Source organism: Solanum stenotomum, chromosome 5, assembly GCF_019186545.1.
Source record: "Solanum stenotomum isolate F172 chromosome 5, ASM1918654v1, whole genome shotgun sequence".
NCBI classification, from domain to species: domain Eukaryota; kingdom Viridiplantae; phylum Streptophyta; class Magnoliopsida; order Solanales; family Solanaceae; genus Solanum; species Solanum stenotomum.
The window spans coordinates 7,977,645-7,993,895 of record NC_064286.1 but is presented as its reverse complement, the minus strand read 5'-3'; the positions used below and the strand labels follow the sequence as shown (position 1 = coordinate 7,993,895).

At 30.8% G+C, this 16,251-nt stretch overlaps 3 protein-coding genes across 3 annotated transcripts; 1 reads left to right on the top strand and 2 right to left on the bottom strand.

Moving 5' to 3' along the window:
- The first annotated feature begins 6,145 nt into the window (after positions 1 to 6,145).
- On the top strand, positions 6,146 to 12,244 carry LOC125864458 (bifunctional L-3-cyanoalanine synthase/cysteine synthase 1, mitochondrial). Its single transcript, XM_049544472.1, has 10 exons — positions 6,146 to 6,332; positions 9,213 to 9,322; positions 9,431 to 9,488; positions 9,617 to 9,880; positions 10,784 to 10,921; positions 11,016 to 11,067; positions 11,209 to 11,288; positions 11,634 to 11,693; positions 11,864 to 11,944; positions 12,023 to 12,244. Exons 1-10 carry the CDS (start codon positions 6,219 to 6,221, stop codon positions 12,119 to 12,121), a joined length of 1,056 nt encoding a protein of 351 aa, XP_049400429.1. The 5' UTR covers positions 6,146 to 6,218; the 3' UTR covers positions 12,122 to 12,244.
- Positions 12,245 to 12,499: 255 nt separating this feature from the next.
- LOC125863640 (probable LRR receptor-like serine/threonine-protein kinase At3g47570) lies at positions 12,500 to 12,955 on the bottom strand. Its single transcript, XM_049543687.1, has one exon. It carries the CDS (start codon positions 12,953 to 12,955, stop codon positions 12,500 to 12,502), a length of 456 nt encoding a protein of 151 aa, XP_049399644.1.
- On the bottom strand, positions 12,909 to 15,687 carry LOC125864439 (probable LRR receptor-like serine/threonine-protein kinase At3g47570). The gene has a single exon (XM_049544446.1). The coding sequence runs from the start codon at positions 15,617 to 15,619 to the stop codon at positions 12,956 to 12,958; it is 2,664 nt and encodes an 887-aa protein (XP_049400403.1). The 5' UTR covers positions 15,620 to 15,687; the 3' UTR covers positions 12,909 to 12,955.
- Between the last annotated feature and the right edge of the window lie 564 nt (positions 15,688 to 16,251).

Below are 16,251 nucleotides of genomic sequence, written 5' to 3'. Positions count from 1 at the left end.
CCGAAGGGTTGTGACCTTTATGAAAGGTTGTGTCATTTCTAAAGGGTTGTGACCGTTTGAAAGGTTGTGCCTTTTCCAAAGTGTTGTGACCTTTGTGAATGTTATCTTCTTTCCAAAGAGTTGTGACATTTACCCTTTGTTGGTTATAAATAGAGAGGCTTTCTCTCATTTTTCTGCTTCGAATTCTTCCCTTCTCTTGCATACATTTCTTACAAAACAAAATCGATCGATCGTGTCTGTGTATGTGATTCGTTGCTGTCATTTTGAGTTCATTGAAATTATTGAAGTTTGAGATACCGCTACTTCTTTATGATTAATCCGTTTTATCTTGGGAGAAATTAATCTGCAACCTCGAGTACTTGAGGGGATTAAATTTCTTAAGGACACAGTGAGTTCTGTGGACTCGGATAGTTCTTTGTTTTTCTTTTCATCTTTTATTATTTCTTGTTTGCTAATCTGAATACATGAGATAACACTTAAGATATCTAATTATTGGTATTTTCAGTGGTAAAGAAATTACTTCTGTGTTCTTTTTATTGGAAAAAAGAAAGAAAAAGAGAATTATTTTATCATATGATAAAAGAGATTTGGGGTGAATTAGTACTACTTTAATATGTTCGAGTATATTTTATGTAGTAAGCTTTTCTTGGATGGGTAAGATTATTTTTATTTTCTTCCCAAGTGCATTCAAGCATTGAACCCCTTTAGTTTTATTTTCAGTTAGAAAAGTTATGTTGTGCACAAAGGCTAAGATGTGTACTTTAATTATTTTTCCTATATTCTTAGTTTTATATAACTATGAACAGATGTTGTCTCCTAACAATATTTGAACATGAGTTTAGTTTCTCGTTGAAATTCAATGTCTTTTAAGAAAAATTGGAATATGATGGAAATTGGGAAAGAAAGAAAAAAATTAGCAAGAAAAGTGACTTGCATGGAATCATTGCTGACAAATAGAATATGATTCAATGGGGTAAAATCAGGTTCTATCTTTATTTCCCTTGATTATTATTTTTCTATCCTTTATAAGTTATGAGATTTATATCATAATAAATGTTAGGATAGATGTTTATTATATGATGATCTCAGAATATATCTTTATTATTATTAATGTGTAGTCTGTTAAGAGGAGAAAAAAAACTTTTGTAATTTTCTACTCCATGTGAAATTTGATTGTGTATGACTTTCGAAGACTAAAATCTTCTGATTTTTTACTCCTTTGGTTTGAAGCATATAAGAACTTCACGAACAAATCAGATTGTACATTGATTTGAAGACCAATTTGTTAAATTCTCTGTTTAAATGAATATTTTGACTTGAAGAGTACAAAATCTTCGTCAAAAATATTAAGGCTAAATGATTTGAAAAAGATAAATCTTCATCGTTAGCTAGAAACAATGTTGTATTTGAGGTTTCTAGAGATTAAAACCTTTTTGGTTTACTACTCTGTTTGAATGTGAAATTGATTTGAAGAATATAAAAACTTCATAGAATTCAAGGTTCATTTGGTTAACGATTAGAAGAATATGAAAACTTCATCGTTAAACTAGAAACAAGTGGTATAAAGATTGAATCTTTATTATTAGTATTTTAAATACTAAGTGGTCTGTCTAATTCTGACAGAAAGGGGAAAAAACACTAGTGACATAAAATTAGTGATTTTTGTGCATGCAATGGGTGTTTCTATAGATTAAATCTCCAAAAAAAGGTTTCGTGTTGCCAATATGTATTTTGATGGTATACAAGTTGAAAGCATGGAAAAAATATGTGGAAAATAATTTCAAATACTTGAAAAATATTTTTGAGAACATATTTAAAAGGGGTAATGGCCTGGGAGGCCCCTATACTTGGCTCTATTTGTTACATGGACCCTTCTACTCATTACTTTGCCAATTGAACCCTTGAACCCACTGAAATAGAGCATTTTAAACTCCTCTGACCATTGACCTAGTCTACATAGCAACTTAATCTTTGAGCTGAAACAAACACGTGATTTCACGCGTTAAAGGAGCGTAAACATAAACTTTTGGACTAAAAGTAATTAAAAGATAAAGAAAAATTGAATAAAAAAACAAAACAAATAAATAAATGTAAAATATGTCACCCTCTTTGTTTTTTCCCCAATTTCTTTTCTCTTACTACCACCTATTCTTCCCCCACTCATTCTTCCCCAACCCAATTTCCATTTCTCTCTCTTTCAAAAATCGTAAATTTTTCCAGTATTTGTGAGATAAAATTATGTGGAGAGAAGCTATTAAGAAAACAGGGGAGGGGTAATTTACATGTGGTGAAGTGACAAAGATCCGGTCATTTTGGAGAGTGAAGAATGATTGTTGTGTGTCTTTGTAAAATTAGGTGAAATGTATTGTGTAAAATTGTAAGAAGATGTTAGCATATTAAGATATTTTAGTGTGGTTCGTCAGTGTTAGAAAATATTCAGATACTTTAGTGTGGTTCGTCGGCAATAATGGAGGAAACGGATTCATGGTGGTTCAAGTGGTGGATAGAGACGTTGGTCAAAAAAATATGACAGAAAGTTGTGAACGGTGAAAATTTGGAGAAGAACGAAGGATTATAGTTATTTAAGGCAATTTTTCAAGTAAGGATGTAAGATTGCAATGGTGTATTTTGGTGTAAAAAATGGAGGGAGGTAGTCAAGGATAGAGATGGTGAGGGAGAAACATAGTGAAAAAGAAAAAGAAAAAGAAATTAAAAATTTTAAATAAATTAAAAATAAATGACGTGTCATTAAAAATCTAACATGGATGATGAAGTGTTATTTTTATTGTGTGTTTGAAGTGCACGCGAAGCCAAAAGGGTTTAAAATGTTGTGTTTCAGTGAGTTTGAGGGTTCATCTGGCAAAGTCGTGAGTAGAAGGGCCTATGTGACAAACGGAGCCAAGTACAGGGGTCTCCCAGGTCAATCCGCCTATTTAAAATGTGGGTTCTTTACTTGTGATAAAAACAAAATTAGACTTACTATCTAATTTAAATTTGAAAGTACAAGATATGAAATTTAATGACATTCTTGTATTATGGTCGACCCACAAAATTCTTGGAGTATATTTGATATTGTGGTCGTTGAGTCTCTCTTTACTAGTACATGCTATGACCAGTATAAAATCACAAAATTGTATTACTTGTTCAAAAGAATTGTATTCTTTGATGAAAAAAGTGTCACTTAAAATATTGTGATTTTTCATGAAAAGATATGTTTATTAAAATAAATTTATTTGTATAGACATGAACATTGGTGAAAAGTGACTTGTATTGTTTGTGTTGTAAAGAAAATCTTTGGGTCATATTGCCCTTATGGAAAGGTCCTTCTGAAAAGGACATATGACAAGGCGCTGATTCTAAAACAATATATGTATTTAACAAAGTTATAGAAAGTAAAGTACAAAATATTTGTAGGAAAAGATTACCTCACGGAAGGTCTTTTCAAATTCAATATTTATGTTTGATCTTACTTGCTTGAATCAAATTGTTTGTGACATGAACGCTTGAGACATGTCAATTACAAAACCTTGCAAAAACTTATCAACTTAGAAGTTTTGCCTAACTTCTAGTGCAATAAATCAAAATGTCAAGTATGGTTGTTGAAAGAAATTTTAATCCCTTATAATTAATTTAGACTGAATTGTGATATAAAGTCAACATCATCTCTTTGTGGGAAAAAGTGTTTCATAAATTTTATTGACAATTGCACTAGATAGTGTTATGGCTATTTGCAAAATGGTAAGGATGAAACAATAGAAACATATAGGCAATATAAAACTGAAGTTGAAAATCAGTTGGATAAAAAGATTGTCATGATTAGAAGTGATCGATGTGGAGAATATGAATCTTCTTTTGTAGAAATATATTTGGAAAAATGGAATCATCCATCAAATTACTACACATACTCACCTCAATCTAATGAAATTGTTGACAGCAAAAAATCGAACTTTGAAGGAAATGTTGAATGTCATACTTATAAGTTCAGGTTTAGCACAAAATTTGTGGGGGTGCTATCATTATAGCAAAAGAGAACAACAAAAAGTTTGTCTATTCAGAAAGAGAGGAACAAAAGTTTTATTTGTTAATAAAGGGAGCAACAAATAAAAAAAAAAACTTTTGTTTTTTTAAGAAAGGGAGCAACAAATTAAAAAAAAAACTTTTGTTTTTTAAGAAAGGAAGCAACAAAATGTTTTGTTTGTTCAGGCTTTGTTGTATCCTGATAGAGAACTGCTTGTAAAGTATATACAAACAATAACTCTTGAAAGATGAGATCTAACAATTTCCAATATAGTCTATTCCATATGAGAAATGAAAATGAGGAAACTATTCTCAAACGGGTCAAAATAGAACCTAAGACTTTGAATTGTATGTTCATTGGATATGCTATAAATAGTAAAACATGTCAATTTATGATTCATATGTCCGAACCTTCGGATGGTTAAGTGAACCTTACAATTTTTTTAAGACAAAGAAAGTAAAACATTCAACTTGTAATGATTGACGGTATAGAAAAAAGAACCTTGCAATGAATGTGATACTAATATTTAATAACAATAATAATGTGTAGTAGTACTCCCTCCATCCTTAATTATTTATCTATTTTTTTCATTTTTATCTGTTCCTTTTACTTTATTTTGACAAATAAAAAATAATAATTTTTGTTATCTATTATATTTTTAATTAATTTTTTTGAAAAAAATAAAACTTTTTGAAAATTTAAATTTTTAATTCATCTACTTTATAATAATAGAAGTATAAAATTTAAGTCACTAAATCAATCATTATTTCTTTAATGAATGTGTCAATTTAAAAATGAACTAATAATTTTTATTTTTTTTTAATGAATCTGTCAATATAAAATGAATAAATAATTAGGAATGAAGACAATAGCATGTAGGTTGGCCTAGATTGGGGAGAAATAAAAGTTGAAATTGGGGTTTGACCAATGACTATAGCGGCGGCATACACTGCTTGTAATGCCCACTTGAGCCATCACAGGTCCACCTTCCACTCTAATATATTAAAAAATATATATTTTTTTCATATTATAATTCAATTAATTAATTATTAAACTATTTTTTATGATTTAAGATTATATATCAATTACTATGAATATAATGAGTGGTGACATAACTCTTATACTGATTACTTTTTTTGGTCTTATTTATATGTTGTCCTTGTTAAAAGTAGATTATTCTTAATATTTGTCATTTCACAAAATCAATAAATAAATGACTTTATTCTTTCTATTTTACTCTTGAGAACTAATAGTTTTGAAAGTATAAATTTGACCAACATAAAAGATTAAATGATTAATACATATTCATTGGTCAATTTTATTAATCAAAATAAATTAATTTGTATTCATTTCTTAAAAAATTGACTTTAAGAAATCACTAAATAATCGTACAAATAATTTTTAAAAGATGTAAAACCTAGAATAATAACATATAAAGGGAGTAATATTTTTCAAAATGCGTGCAATATTCAAAATTGACAAATAAAAAATGAATATAGAGAGAGTGTGTACATGCTAAAAAAATTATACTCCTTTTGTTTTAAAAATAATTACATAGTTTAACTTGAAGCGAAGTTTAAAAAAAGAAAGAAAAATATTTAATCTTATGGTTCTAAATTAAAGTTATATCAAATATATAAAAATATCCTTTAATTTTGTGGCCTTAAACATGTCACGTGAAAAGTTGAAGTTAAAGTGTTATCAAACAAAGAAATATGTCATTCTTTTTTAAACAAACTAAAAAAAATTGGTTCATTCTTTTTGAAACAGAAGTAATACTACTAAATTTCTATTTTTAGCTATAGAAAATACTTCATATGTCCTTAATTACTTGTCTACATTTTTTTTTATAGTTGTTCCTAATTACTTGTCAATTTTGACAAATCAAGAAAGGACAAATTATTTTTACCCATTATACTCTCAATTAATTAGTTTGAAAAAGGTAGAACTTCTTAAAAATTAAAATTTTTTAATTCATCCACTTTATAATTAATAGAAATAAAATGGTAAATTCTTATATTTTTAATAAATATGGCACTTTAAAAATAAAGAAATAATTAGGGACCGAGGAAGTATTCTATCTCTATATACCTTAGAGATGTGGTAAGAGGGTCCCTTATGTTAATTTTCCATTATAAAAGGCGTGTCTTATCTTTCAAATTTGAAGACAAATTGTAGTGAGTGATTTACAACTTCTACAATGGCGTCCTTACTAACGAGAAGGTTTTATTCGAGTGAATCATCATTTGCTCAGAGGCTAAGAGATCTGCCAAAGTACCTTCCTGGTACAAACATCAAAACTCAAGTTTCTCAAGTTAGTATTTTCACTCTCTCTTTCTATTTCTTCCTATTTTCAGTACTGGAGCTGTAGAAAAAGCGTCAAATTTGCTCTTCTTATGTATAATAATCTGTTATACTATTTGGCTAAAATTTGTGAAAGTTTTTGAATTTAATGCCGAATTACCTTTTAATTATTCAATTTACTTGAATACACCATTGAACCTGCTACCCGTCGCGCACGACCCACATCATTTTTGTTCACTTTCTCTATTTGTATATTCTTTGGTCCTCTGGTATAACATAATTACTTGTCGACTTTTAATTAACACACTTATTAAGAAAATAATAATAATTGATATAGTGAATATATTATTTTATTCTTATTAAATTATGAAGTGAATAAATTAAAAAATTATGATTTTCAAGAAGTTTTATTATTTTCAAAATTAATTAATTAAGAATATAATTATATAAAAAAAAAAATTTGTCCTTTTCAATTGGACACGAAATTAAAGAGAAAAAGAGTAAAAGAGTTCTTCTTGAAATTTTTAATCTAAAATAAGTCATTTATAGTGGCACACGTTCTAAGAGAAAACGATATATACTCTGTCCGTCCAACAATAGATGAATACTCTATTAAAAATAGTTGTACAATAATATTTGTTTAGTTTAGAAAATCAAGAGATAATTTAATTTTTATGTTTATTTTAATCTTGTTATTAAATATTATTTATTATCTAATACATTTATTAAAATATTAAATTTAATAAAATCAAAGAATAAAATAGTTATATTATTTCTATTATTTATTGAATAACTATTATTGGACATAGGGAGTACTATTTGAACTTTTAAGATTTGTTTTTTTTCTAATCTACTCCCTCCGTTTTATTATTGTCCTTATTTTAGATTTGACGTTTTTTCAAGAAAATAAGTGAATTTATCATTATATTCTCATTTAGTGTTCATTTAAAATCAAATATTTAATCAATGAACATAAATTATTTTATTTTAATTAATTAATTTGATCAATGAAAATTAATTAATTAATTACTTAGTTATTTTGTGTTAGTCAAATACATACTTTTAAGAGCTAATAACTCTCAAGGGTAAAATACAAAAAATAATGTTATTTATGTATTGATTTTGTAAAATGACATATTTTAAAACATCTGATTTTAGTAAGGACGACTTATACATAGGAACAGAAAGACTATTTTATTCGTTCACTTTTATGTGTTTGTTATGTTAAAAGTATATTTTTATTTTTATTTATCACTTTTCACATCTCAAAAACATATAATTTTTATATTTTATTTTTAGTATTAATTATTTATTTCTGAAATTATTTTTCAAGATATAATACTAAATATCAATTAATAGAGATAGTTTAGTAAAATAATCATATTAAATAGTATATTCTTAATGAATGGCTAAGTCTAAATATGACTAGTAAAAATAAAGAGAACAGTTTAATTGCACACAAAATTTAAGAAAGAAAGAAAATTTTCAAAGTTATAATTTAAATAAAACAAAATTAATTAAATAAATATTTTAAAATTAAATTATTACAAAATATATTATTATTAGTGGCGGAATTTGAATAGATGCCAAGTTTAAGAATAAGAAAATAAAATTAATTATTTTTTCAAATAAATTTAAAAGAATATTGTCATATTAATATAGTAAGTACTAGTAGTAATTTTTATGAGAAGGTAAAATACAAATTCTTTTATGAATGGTGCTGAAAGTCAAAGAACCAAAACAGAAAATAGTGCCGCATGTGCAATCAGTGACGGAAGCCTGTATGGGGCTTTGGGCCAATACTTTCCTGTTCAATTAATATGTTTTATTTTTTATTAATTTATTTTTTAAAATGATTTAACTTTTAAATTTTTTATAGATAATAAATTTTAGAAAAAAAATATTTTATTTTTAAATTTTATATACCATCAAAGTGTATCACATGTAATAAAAATGGGGTAGTACGAAAGTAGTCAGTTCACTTTAATCGAAGCAAAGAAGAAAAATTCAATTTTTATATTTGGGAGGGGCAGGGGGGTGGTTTGCGGTGTTTGGTACGAAGCTTGATTAAATTTGAATTACACATCTGTTGTAAGATTTATTTTGGAGCCAACACTCTTAACATGATTTTTAGAGCCAATTTTGATTAATTTAAAAAAAAAGTAGTTTTAAAGTCAAAAATAAAAAAGTCAAACCAAAATGATTTTTGGGAGACCTACTTTTGGTTTTTTGACTTATTTAAGTAATTTTGAACTTATTTTAACTCATTTCTAATTCTGTCAAACACTTTCTAATTTATTTTAAGTTATTTTTTTTTATATTTGTCAAACATTTTGAGAAGTAAAAAATTGATTTAAAAATATGTTTGACTAACTTTTAAGTCAATCCAAACACCCTTTTATGATTCGAGTTTGAGATATCTAGATAAAGGTGGAGGAATTCAAACCATTCCACCGCGATCTATACTTATGATAGGCATGGTAGGGTAGAAATCAATATCATACCGAAATCAAAAAATTTGATACACTGATTTGAGTGTAATAGTATATGGTATGCATTTAAAAAAAAATTGATATTCGTTATGTGGTACTTTGGTATTTATTAAAAAAATACTCAAATACAAATAACGTACCAAGGTATTTAGTCACCTATAAAATTTGTATATATTATTATACTATATACTAGTAATATTAGTGCTTAACTAATTATTTAGACGTTGCACTTTGGCTACTTTATCTTAATTAATTGAAATGCCTTTTTTAGGTGATTAATTAACAAGGGAATTCTTTGTAACCAAAATTTAGATAATGCTATCACGTTCAAGATAACACTATTTTTTTCTTCTTTTATACAAATTATATGATTGATTTGTAATATTTCCACAATTCAGCTCATTGGGAAAACACCTTTGGTTTATCTTAACAAAGTGAGTGAAGGATGTGGTGCTTATATTGCTGTTAAACAAGAAATGATGCAGCCTACTTCCAGTATTAAAGATAGGTAAATTATCATTTTTACTTCTTTTGATTTTTTTCTAAATATTAAGTGGACATTTGGTCATGTTTCATTATTGTGAAATATGAAATAAAGTTTTTCCTTTTCCACCAGACCAGCATTTGCTATGATCAATGATGCAGAAAAGAAAGGATTAATCACCCCTGGAAAAGTAAGTAAACATGGCTCTTTCTTAAGAGGTGTACGAAAACCTTAAAAGACAGATAATATGAACCAGATAGATACCTGTTGGCTGTTGCATAGGTTTTATGTCTTAAATATTTTATGGATGATATGCAGACAACACTAATCGAGCCAACGTCAGGGAATATGGGAATAAGTATGGCATTTATGGCTGCCATGAAAGGCTACAAAATGATTTTGACAATGCCATCCTATACAAGCTTGGAGAGGAGGGTGACCATGAGAGCATTTGGAGCTGATTTAGTGATCACTGATCCAACTAAAGGAATGGGAGGAACTATTAAGAAAGCTTATGATCTTTTGGAATCTACACCTAATGCTTATATGCTTCAACAATTCTCCAATCCAGCTAATACTCAAGTAAGTAATTTTCCATCTTCATTTTGCTCCCTCCCCCATCCCCTCATCTATCACTAGACTTTCCATTATAGGAAAATGTTCAAGTTTATCCCTATATTGTATTTTATGATATGTTATTCTTCTATAATTATCATATTTTTAGAGTAGGTTAGAGTCCCACATTGGTTAGGGTATGGACTGGTCCCTCAAAAGCTAGTTTTTGGGGTTGAGTTAGGTTCAAGTGTCATGCTTTTCATGGTACTAGACTAAGGTTCATTCCCAGTTTTGGCTCACGATATACACTCTAGTTGGGCCTGAGCATGGGTGGGGGGTTTAGAGTCTGACGTTGGTTGGAGAATGGACTGATGGTCTGTTTATATGGACTTGGACAATCCTCCCCTCATAAAGATTTTGGGTTGAGTTTGGCCAAGTGTCATATCTTTGTCGTTAGCAAATTATCTTGCAGTTGTCCTTGACCTCGACGGAGCTCCAACGTGGATTTCACTATTTTAGAGAAAAGCTCAAATGCATACCCTCTACTCTTACACTTTGGTTAGGGTCTATGGGGAAGCTCCTTCTGATTAGTCAAGGGCAAGTAAGAGATGATTAATGTGATGGTGGAGCCAGGATTAATTTTCACCAAGGAGATTCAAGAATTTAAATAAGTAAATACATGAGGAAGCCAAAGGTATTCAACATTAGTATATAAATACATAAAAAAAAAAGAGATTTGACTTACCTACGTAGAGTAATTTTTCAATGATTGAGTGTCAATTGACTCCCTTCGACAAGGGTTGGTCCCGCTATGAATGACCTTAAAGTAGAACGAAAATTAGAATAAAGATGTTTCATAAAGTGGAGGGGCATTTTAAATTCTTTTCTGTTACATCGAAAACAAATATTCAACATTGACATTGGACACAGGCTCATTTTGAGACTACTGGCCCTGAAATTTGGGAAGATACTCAAGGTAATGTTGACATCTTTGTCATGGGAATAGGAAGCGGAGGCACAGTCTCTGGTGTTGGACAGTATCTGAAATCGAAAAATCCTAATGTCAAGGTATTTCCTGCCATCAATTTATTTTGTGATTGCGAGCTTAATGTGTAAACAACAAAACATCATCGCTCTTACATACTTTCTCCTGTCCTGCTAGATATATGGAATTGAGCCAACTGAAAGCAATGTATTGAATGGTGGAAAACCAGGTAATTAACTTCACTTTCTATCATTACTATAGAACTAAAAAGATCGTCTCAAATAACATGTCTCTTTCTCTTTTTCATTGGTTGTGGCATATGAGTAGAATTTGTTCTACATAGATTTCTGAACGTCAATACTGTATACAGGTCCTCACGAAATAACTGGCAATGGGGTTGGATTCAAGCCGGATATCCTTGACATGGATGTAATGGAAGAAGTTCTGATGGTATGCTGAGTTCTTGATTTCATTTCTCTAGCAGAACACACGAAAATATTGATCTCCGGATGTTGGTTTTTTAAATTTCACTATTATAAAATGCATCATCTGGGGATCGAACCCCTGTCTTTACCTTGGTAGGATACATTTCAACCACTAAACTATAGTGCTTGTTTCTTGCATAGCACAAGAATTATGTGATTGCAGAGTTTTGTTTAATTAGAACTACAACCAGAAGCGTATCGAGTGTACCATCTCTAGGTTCAATTGAATCCAATATTTTCGATACAGAACATTGGCTACAATTAGTCATTTTTGGCAATTGATACATGAATTATGTTTGTTCTGTTGCAGGTTTCGAGCGAAGAATCGGTAAACATGGCTAGGGAGTTGGCATTGAAGGAAGGCCTTATGGTAAAATTTCAAATAGATGGAGTTTCATATCTTTCACTCTCATATCATTGATCTATTTTCCATTATTTAATGGCATTATGTGAATAGTACAAGTAGATAAGCTTATATAGAAATTCATATATCCGATCCCAACTTATTTTTAATCATACGACAAACATTTTGTTGTATAGGTTGGTATATCATCAGGAGCAAATACAGTAGCTGCACTTAGACTCGCCAACAGGCCAGAAAACAAAGGAAAACTCATAGTGGTATGAATATATGTTAGTTGACTCTCAACTTTCTTATGTTAATTAGTTGTGTTGATTTTTTTGGTTTTGGAATTTCAGACAATACATCCAAGTTTTGGAGAGAGGTACTTGTCATCTGTTCTGTATGAAGATCTCAGGAAAGAGGCACAGAATATGCAACCTGTATCAGTTGATTAATGGTCTATTATTATAGTGATAGTTGTAGTGAAACTAGTACAAGAAAAAATAATATATGTACTACATTTTCTGAAATAATGTTTATGCTTTAAATAATAATGGAAATTTATCCTTTTTGAAATCCGGCTTATGCTCATATTGCTTACAATCCTTCAATGATATCAATCTAGTATACCATATACTCAGTGGCGGACTTAGAATTTTGTTCAAGTGGATTCAAGTTACAAAGAACCATGACGAAAGTCAATAATAATAATTATCGTTTTTTAAACAGCCTATTTGGTTATTTAGTAAAGACTAGTAATGACTATATTCAAATAATTCATCATTAAATATTATTGGAACCTTGCAAGACAAAAACAAAACAAGAAAAGTGTTTCATATTGTACAACCAACAAGAGAATCTCTTATAGAACACAACTCTCTAACAACCTCCTTCATGTTTTTTCTTTTACTTGAATCATACATTGAACAATCAATACCAACTCCAAATAAGGAAATTAAACCCTCTACCATTTTTTGCCTTCTCATGAACCTTGGAATTTGAGATCTCTCTCTGCTTATTTCTTCCTCTTCAAAATTAAGAACTGGATCTACTATCTCAAGTGCTCCATCAGGTATGGCATTCCTAACGAAATCATGAAGGCTTAAATTGCCGCCAAACATGTCATCTGTTGGTCTTTTCCCAGTTAACATTTCAAGTAAGATGATACCAAAACTATACACATCACCCTGCGTTGATGCCTCGCTTCCCATACCAACTCTGCAATGAAAATATAACGGCAATTGAGTTAATGTCATTGCATCCAGAGTCACTAAAGTCTTTAGAGACATTTATATAGAGTGAAATTTACCTGGAGCTATGTAGCCAATAGATCCTTTAAAAGTTGAAGAGCTTGTCTGAATTCTACAAGTGGTTTCATCAGTAAAATGTAGGAATCTTGCCAATCCAAAATCCCCAACATGGGCAACCAATTCATTGTCAAGGAGTATATTACTTGGTTTGAGATCACAATGAACTATTGATATTTGACAATCATTATGAAGATAATGAATTGCACTAGCAACATCAATAGCAATATTCAGCCTTTGAAGAAATCCTAACCTTCTTGGCTGAACATTTGGTCTTGAATTATCTGGATGCAACCAGTCCTCCAAACTTCCGTTGGCCATAAACTCGTAAACCAATGCCTTGAATTCGTTGCCACGATAATCAACACCAGAACATGCAGTTAGTAGCTTAACTAAATTCCGATGTCTAACATTTCTCAAGGCCTCACATTCTGCTATGAAACTTTTGATAGCTCCATATTGTAAAAGATTCAACACTTTTATAGCAACGTGTTTACCATCCGTTTCTAAAATTCCCTTGTAAACATATCCATGACTCCCAACACCAATCAAGTTGCTCGCAGAAAACCCGTTGGTAACTTTGAGAATACTTTGATAGGACATAGCTATGAGTTGGTTTAGATTGTTATCTAATGAAGGAAATGTTTTTTTGGGCCTTCTGAATCGATAGAAGAAAAAAGCAAAAACCATAACAACTACCCCCAAAATTCCTAATATTACTAAAATAACAAGCTTAAAGTTTATTTTCTTTGAATGACTGAAATTGCAATTGGGAAGTTTCAAGCCAGGTACACCACCACAGATTCTAGGATTTCCAACGAAAGAATCTACACTCATGTTCTCAAAGATGCCTCGTTGTGGAAGGCCACCTTCAAAATCATTAAACGATAAGTTTAAGAAATGCAAGGCAAATCCTTCCAAGTACTTTGGAATCATACCTGATAGCTTATTTTGCGAAAGATCTAAAACTTCAAGACTCTGTAGTGAATTGAAAGTAGAAGGAATGATCCCGCGAAATAAATTCCTTTTCATTGTTAAATTAACAATAGCCACACAACTCCCAAGTGTACTAGGAATTTCACCAGTGAGATTATTCAAAGAGACATCTAATGATAAGAGATTTTTCAGGCTACCGATTTCTTTGGGAAGGGCGCCAGTCAAGTTGTTACTAGAAAGGTTTAGAACAACTAAGGAAGATATGAGACAAATTTCTTTGGGTATTGAACCGATTAAATAGTTTCGGTTCAGGTTAAGATACAACAAATTTTGACATTTTCCAACACTTGAAGGTATTCTACTTCTAAGATTGTTATGATCAAGATTTAACTCTGTTAAAAGGCTCAGATTTGCAATGGACGATGGTATACTACCTGAGACTTTGTTTTGGGACAGATATAAATATCGTAGCTTATAAAGCTTCCCAATAGTCGAAGGGATGATACCTGTGAGTTGGTTTCCGCTCAGCCTAAGCTCTTCCAAGTTGACGAATTTCCCAATGTCTTTCGGGATATGTCCTGAAAACCGGTTGCTTGACAAGTCTACATATACCAGATTACTTGAAAGGTTGCTGAAAAACTCATGAAATGTCCCTCCAAACGCATTGTTTTGCAGATACAGCCAGTTCAGGTTAGTTGCATTTGTTAAGGAGGACATGAGGGTCAACTCATTATCAGATTTGTCACTCCCAAACTGATTATTCTCCATGCTTAAAATATACAAATTATGCAACTTATCAAACCTAGGAACACGTCCTCCTAAGTTATTTTTGCCAACAAGAAGATACGCGAGTCCTGAGAGGTTGAAAAGTGAATTAGGAAGCGATCCACTGAATTGATTCTCACTAATGCTGAGACACTCCAGGTTAGGAAGGTTGATCCCTAAATCCCGAGGCAGAGTACCTTCGAATTGGTTATCTGACACATCAATGACTTTCAAGGAGGAAAGATTGAATAGTGAGCTCGGAATTCTACCTGATAACCTATTGAAGTCTGCGTCAAATATTTCCAAGCTTTTCAGTTTCCCTAACTCTTCAGGGATTTTACCCACAAGATCATTATACAAAAGGTACATTTCCAAGAGACCTGAAAAGTTACCATAAGATTTCGGGATTTCACCAATGAGCTTGTTGTAACTGAAATCGAAATATTTGAGTTTGGGAAGAAATCCAAGCTCCTTCGGAAGCACACCTACAAGATTGTTCTTGTATGCCCATAACTCAACGAGGTTACTACAAAATGATAGATTGACAGGAATTTCACCATGTAATGAATTGTTTTGCAAATATAGATGGCTTAATCTTGTCAAACGGCCTAATTCAGGAGGTATATTGCCAGAAATGGTATTGTTTTCGATATCTAGTCGTACAAGGAAGCTCAAATTTCCAACAAATGGTGATAACACACCACCCAGCTTATGGTCAAGAAGGTTTAGTTCAGTGACTCGTTGACTTCGCGTTCCACATACAACGCCTTGCCATTGACATAAAGGAACAGACTCATTCCATGAAATCAAAGATTCAAAGGGATCAAGTATTTCATTCTTGATAGCAAAGAGTGCTTCAATATCTGTCATATTATCTGATTTTGAGGAAGAACTAAGTGTGAAGAGAAATAGGAGAAGAAAGATCTTGTCAAGATAATAGGCCATGGCTAAGTACTGCTCTATTTTTTACTGAATACAACTTCTACAATGGAGCATATATATAGGTAAGAGAATAAGTGAACCTCTTACACATACTCAAGATTTGAAGGTTATGGGCTTTATATCGATATCAAAACTCACTAACTATTAAAGAATGACAAAAATTCCACATTAATGGTTAATGAGATGGGTGGACTCAGGCTTGAACAATCCTCTTTCTTTTGAGCTAACTTTTTGGGGTGTGAGTTAGGCCTAAGATTTAATTTAACATGGTATCAGAGCAACGCCTATATCATCAGATGTTGGGGACCCCAAAAAAATCAAAATTATCCATGCACCAGATGCTAAACACTGGGGGTGAAATGGGGCCTTAAAAAATGACAAAAGTCCCATATTATTAGTTAATGAATTGGGTGGACTCCTTGTAAGGCTTGAACAATCCTTTCCCCTTTGAATTAGCTTTTGTGGTGTGAGTTAGGTCTAAGACCTAATTTAACAATAACATAGTGAAATTTAGTAATAATTTCTTAGATCATCTCCAACTCACCTCTATTTTAGTTTTTATTCTCTATATTTGGAGAGTAAAATAAAGAATTAATTCTCCAACCGCTCTCTAATTCACTTTCTATTCTCTATTT

Excerpts from the sequence above, each read along its gene's own strand:
- LOC125864439 (XM_049544446.1), bottom strand. The coding sequence starts at position 15,619 with ATGGCCTATTATCTTGACAAGATCTTTCTTCTCCTATTTCTCTTCACA.
- LOC125864458 (XM_049544472.1), top strand. The coding sequence starts at position 6,219 with ATGGCGTCCTTACTAACGAGAAGGTTTTATTCGAGTGAATCATCATTT. Across the intron at positions 6,333-9,212 it reads TCAAAACTCAAGTTTCTCAA|CTCATTGGGAAAACACCTTT; the intron begins GTTAGTATTTTC and ends TCCACAATTCAG. Across the intron at positions 11,289-11,633 it reads TAATGGAAGAAGTTCTGATG|GTTTCGAGCGAAGAATCGGT; the intron begins GTATGCTGAGTT and ends GTTCTGTTGCAG.
- LOC125863640 (XM_049543687.1), bottom strand. The coding sequence starts at position 12,955 with ATGTCTCTAAAGACTTTAGTGACTCTGGATGCAATGACATTAACTCAA.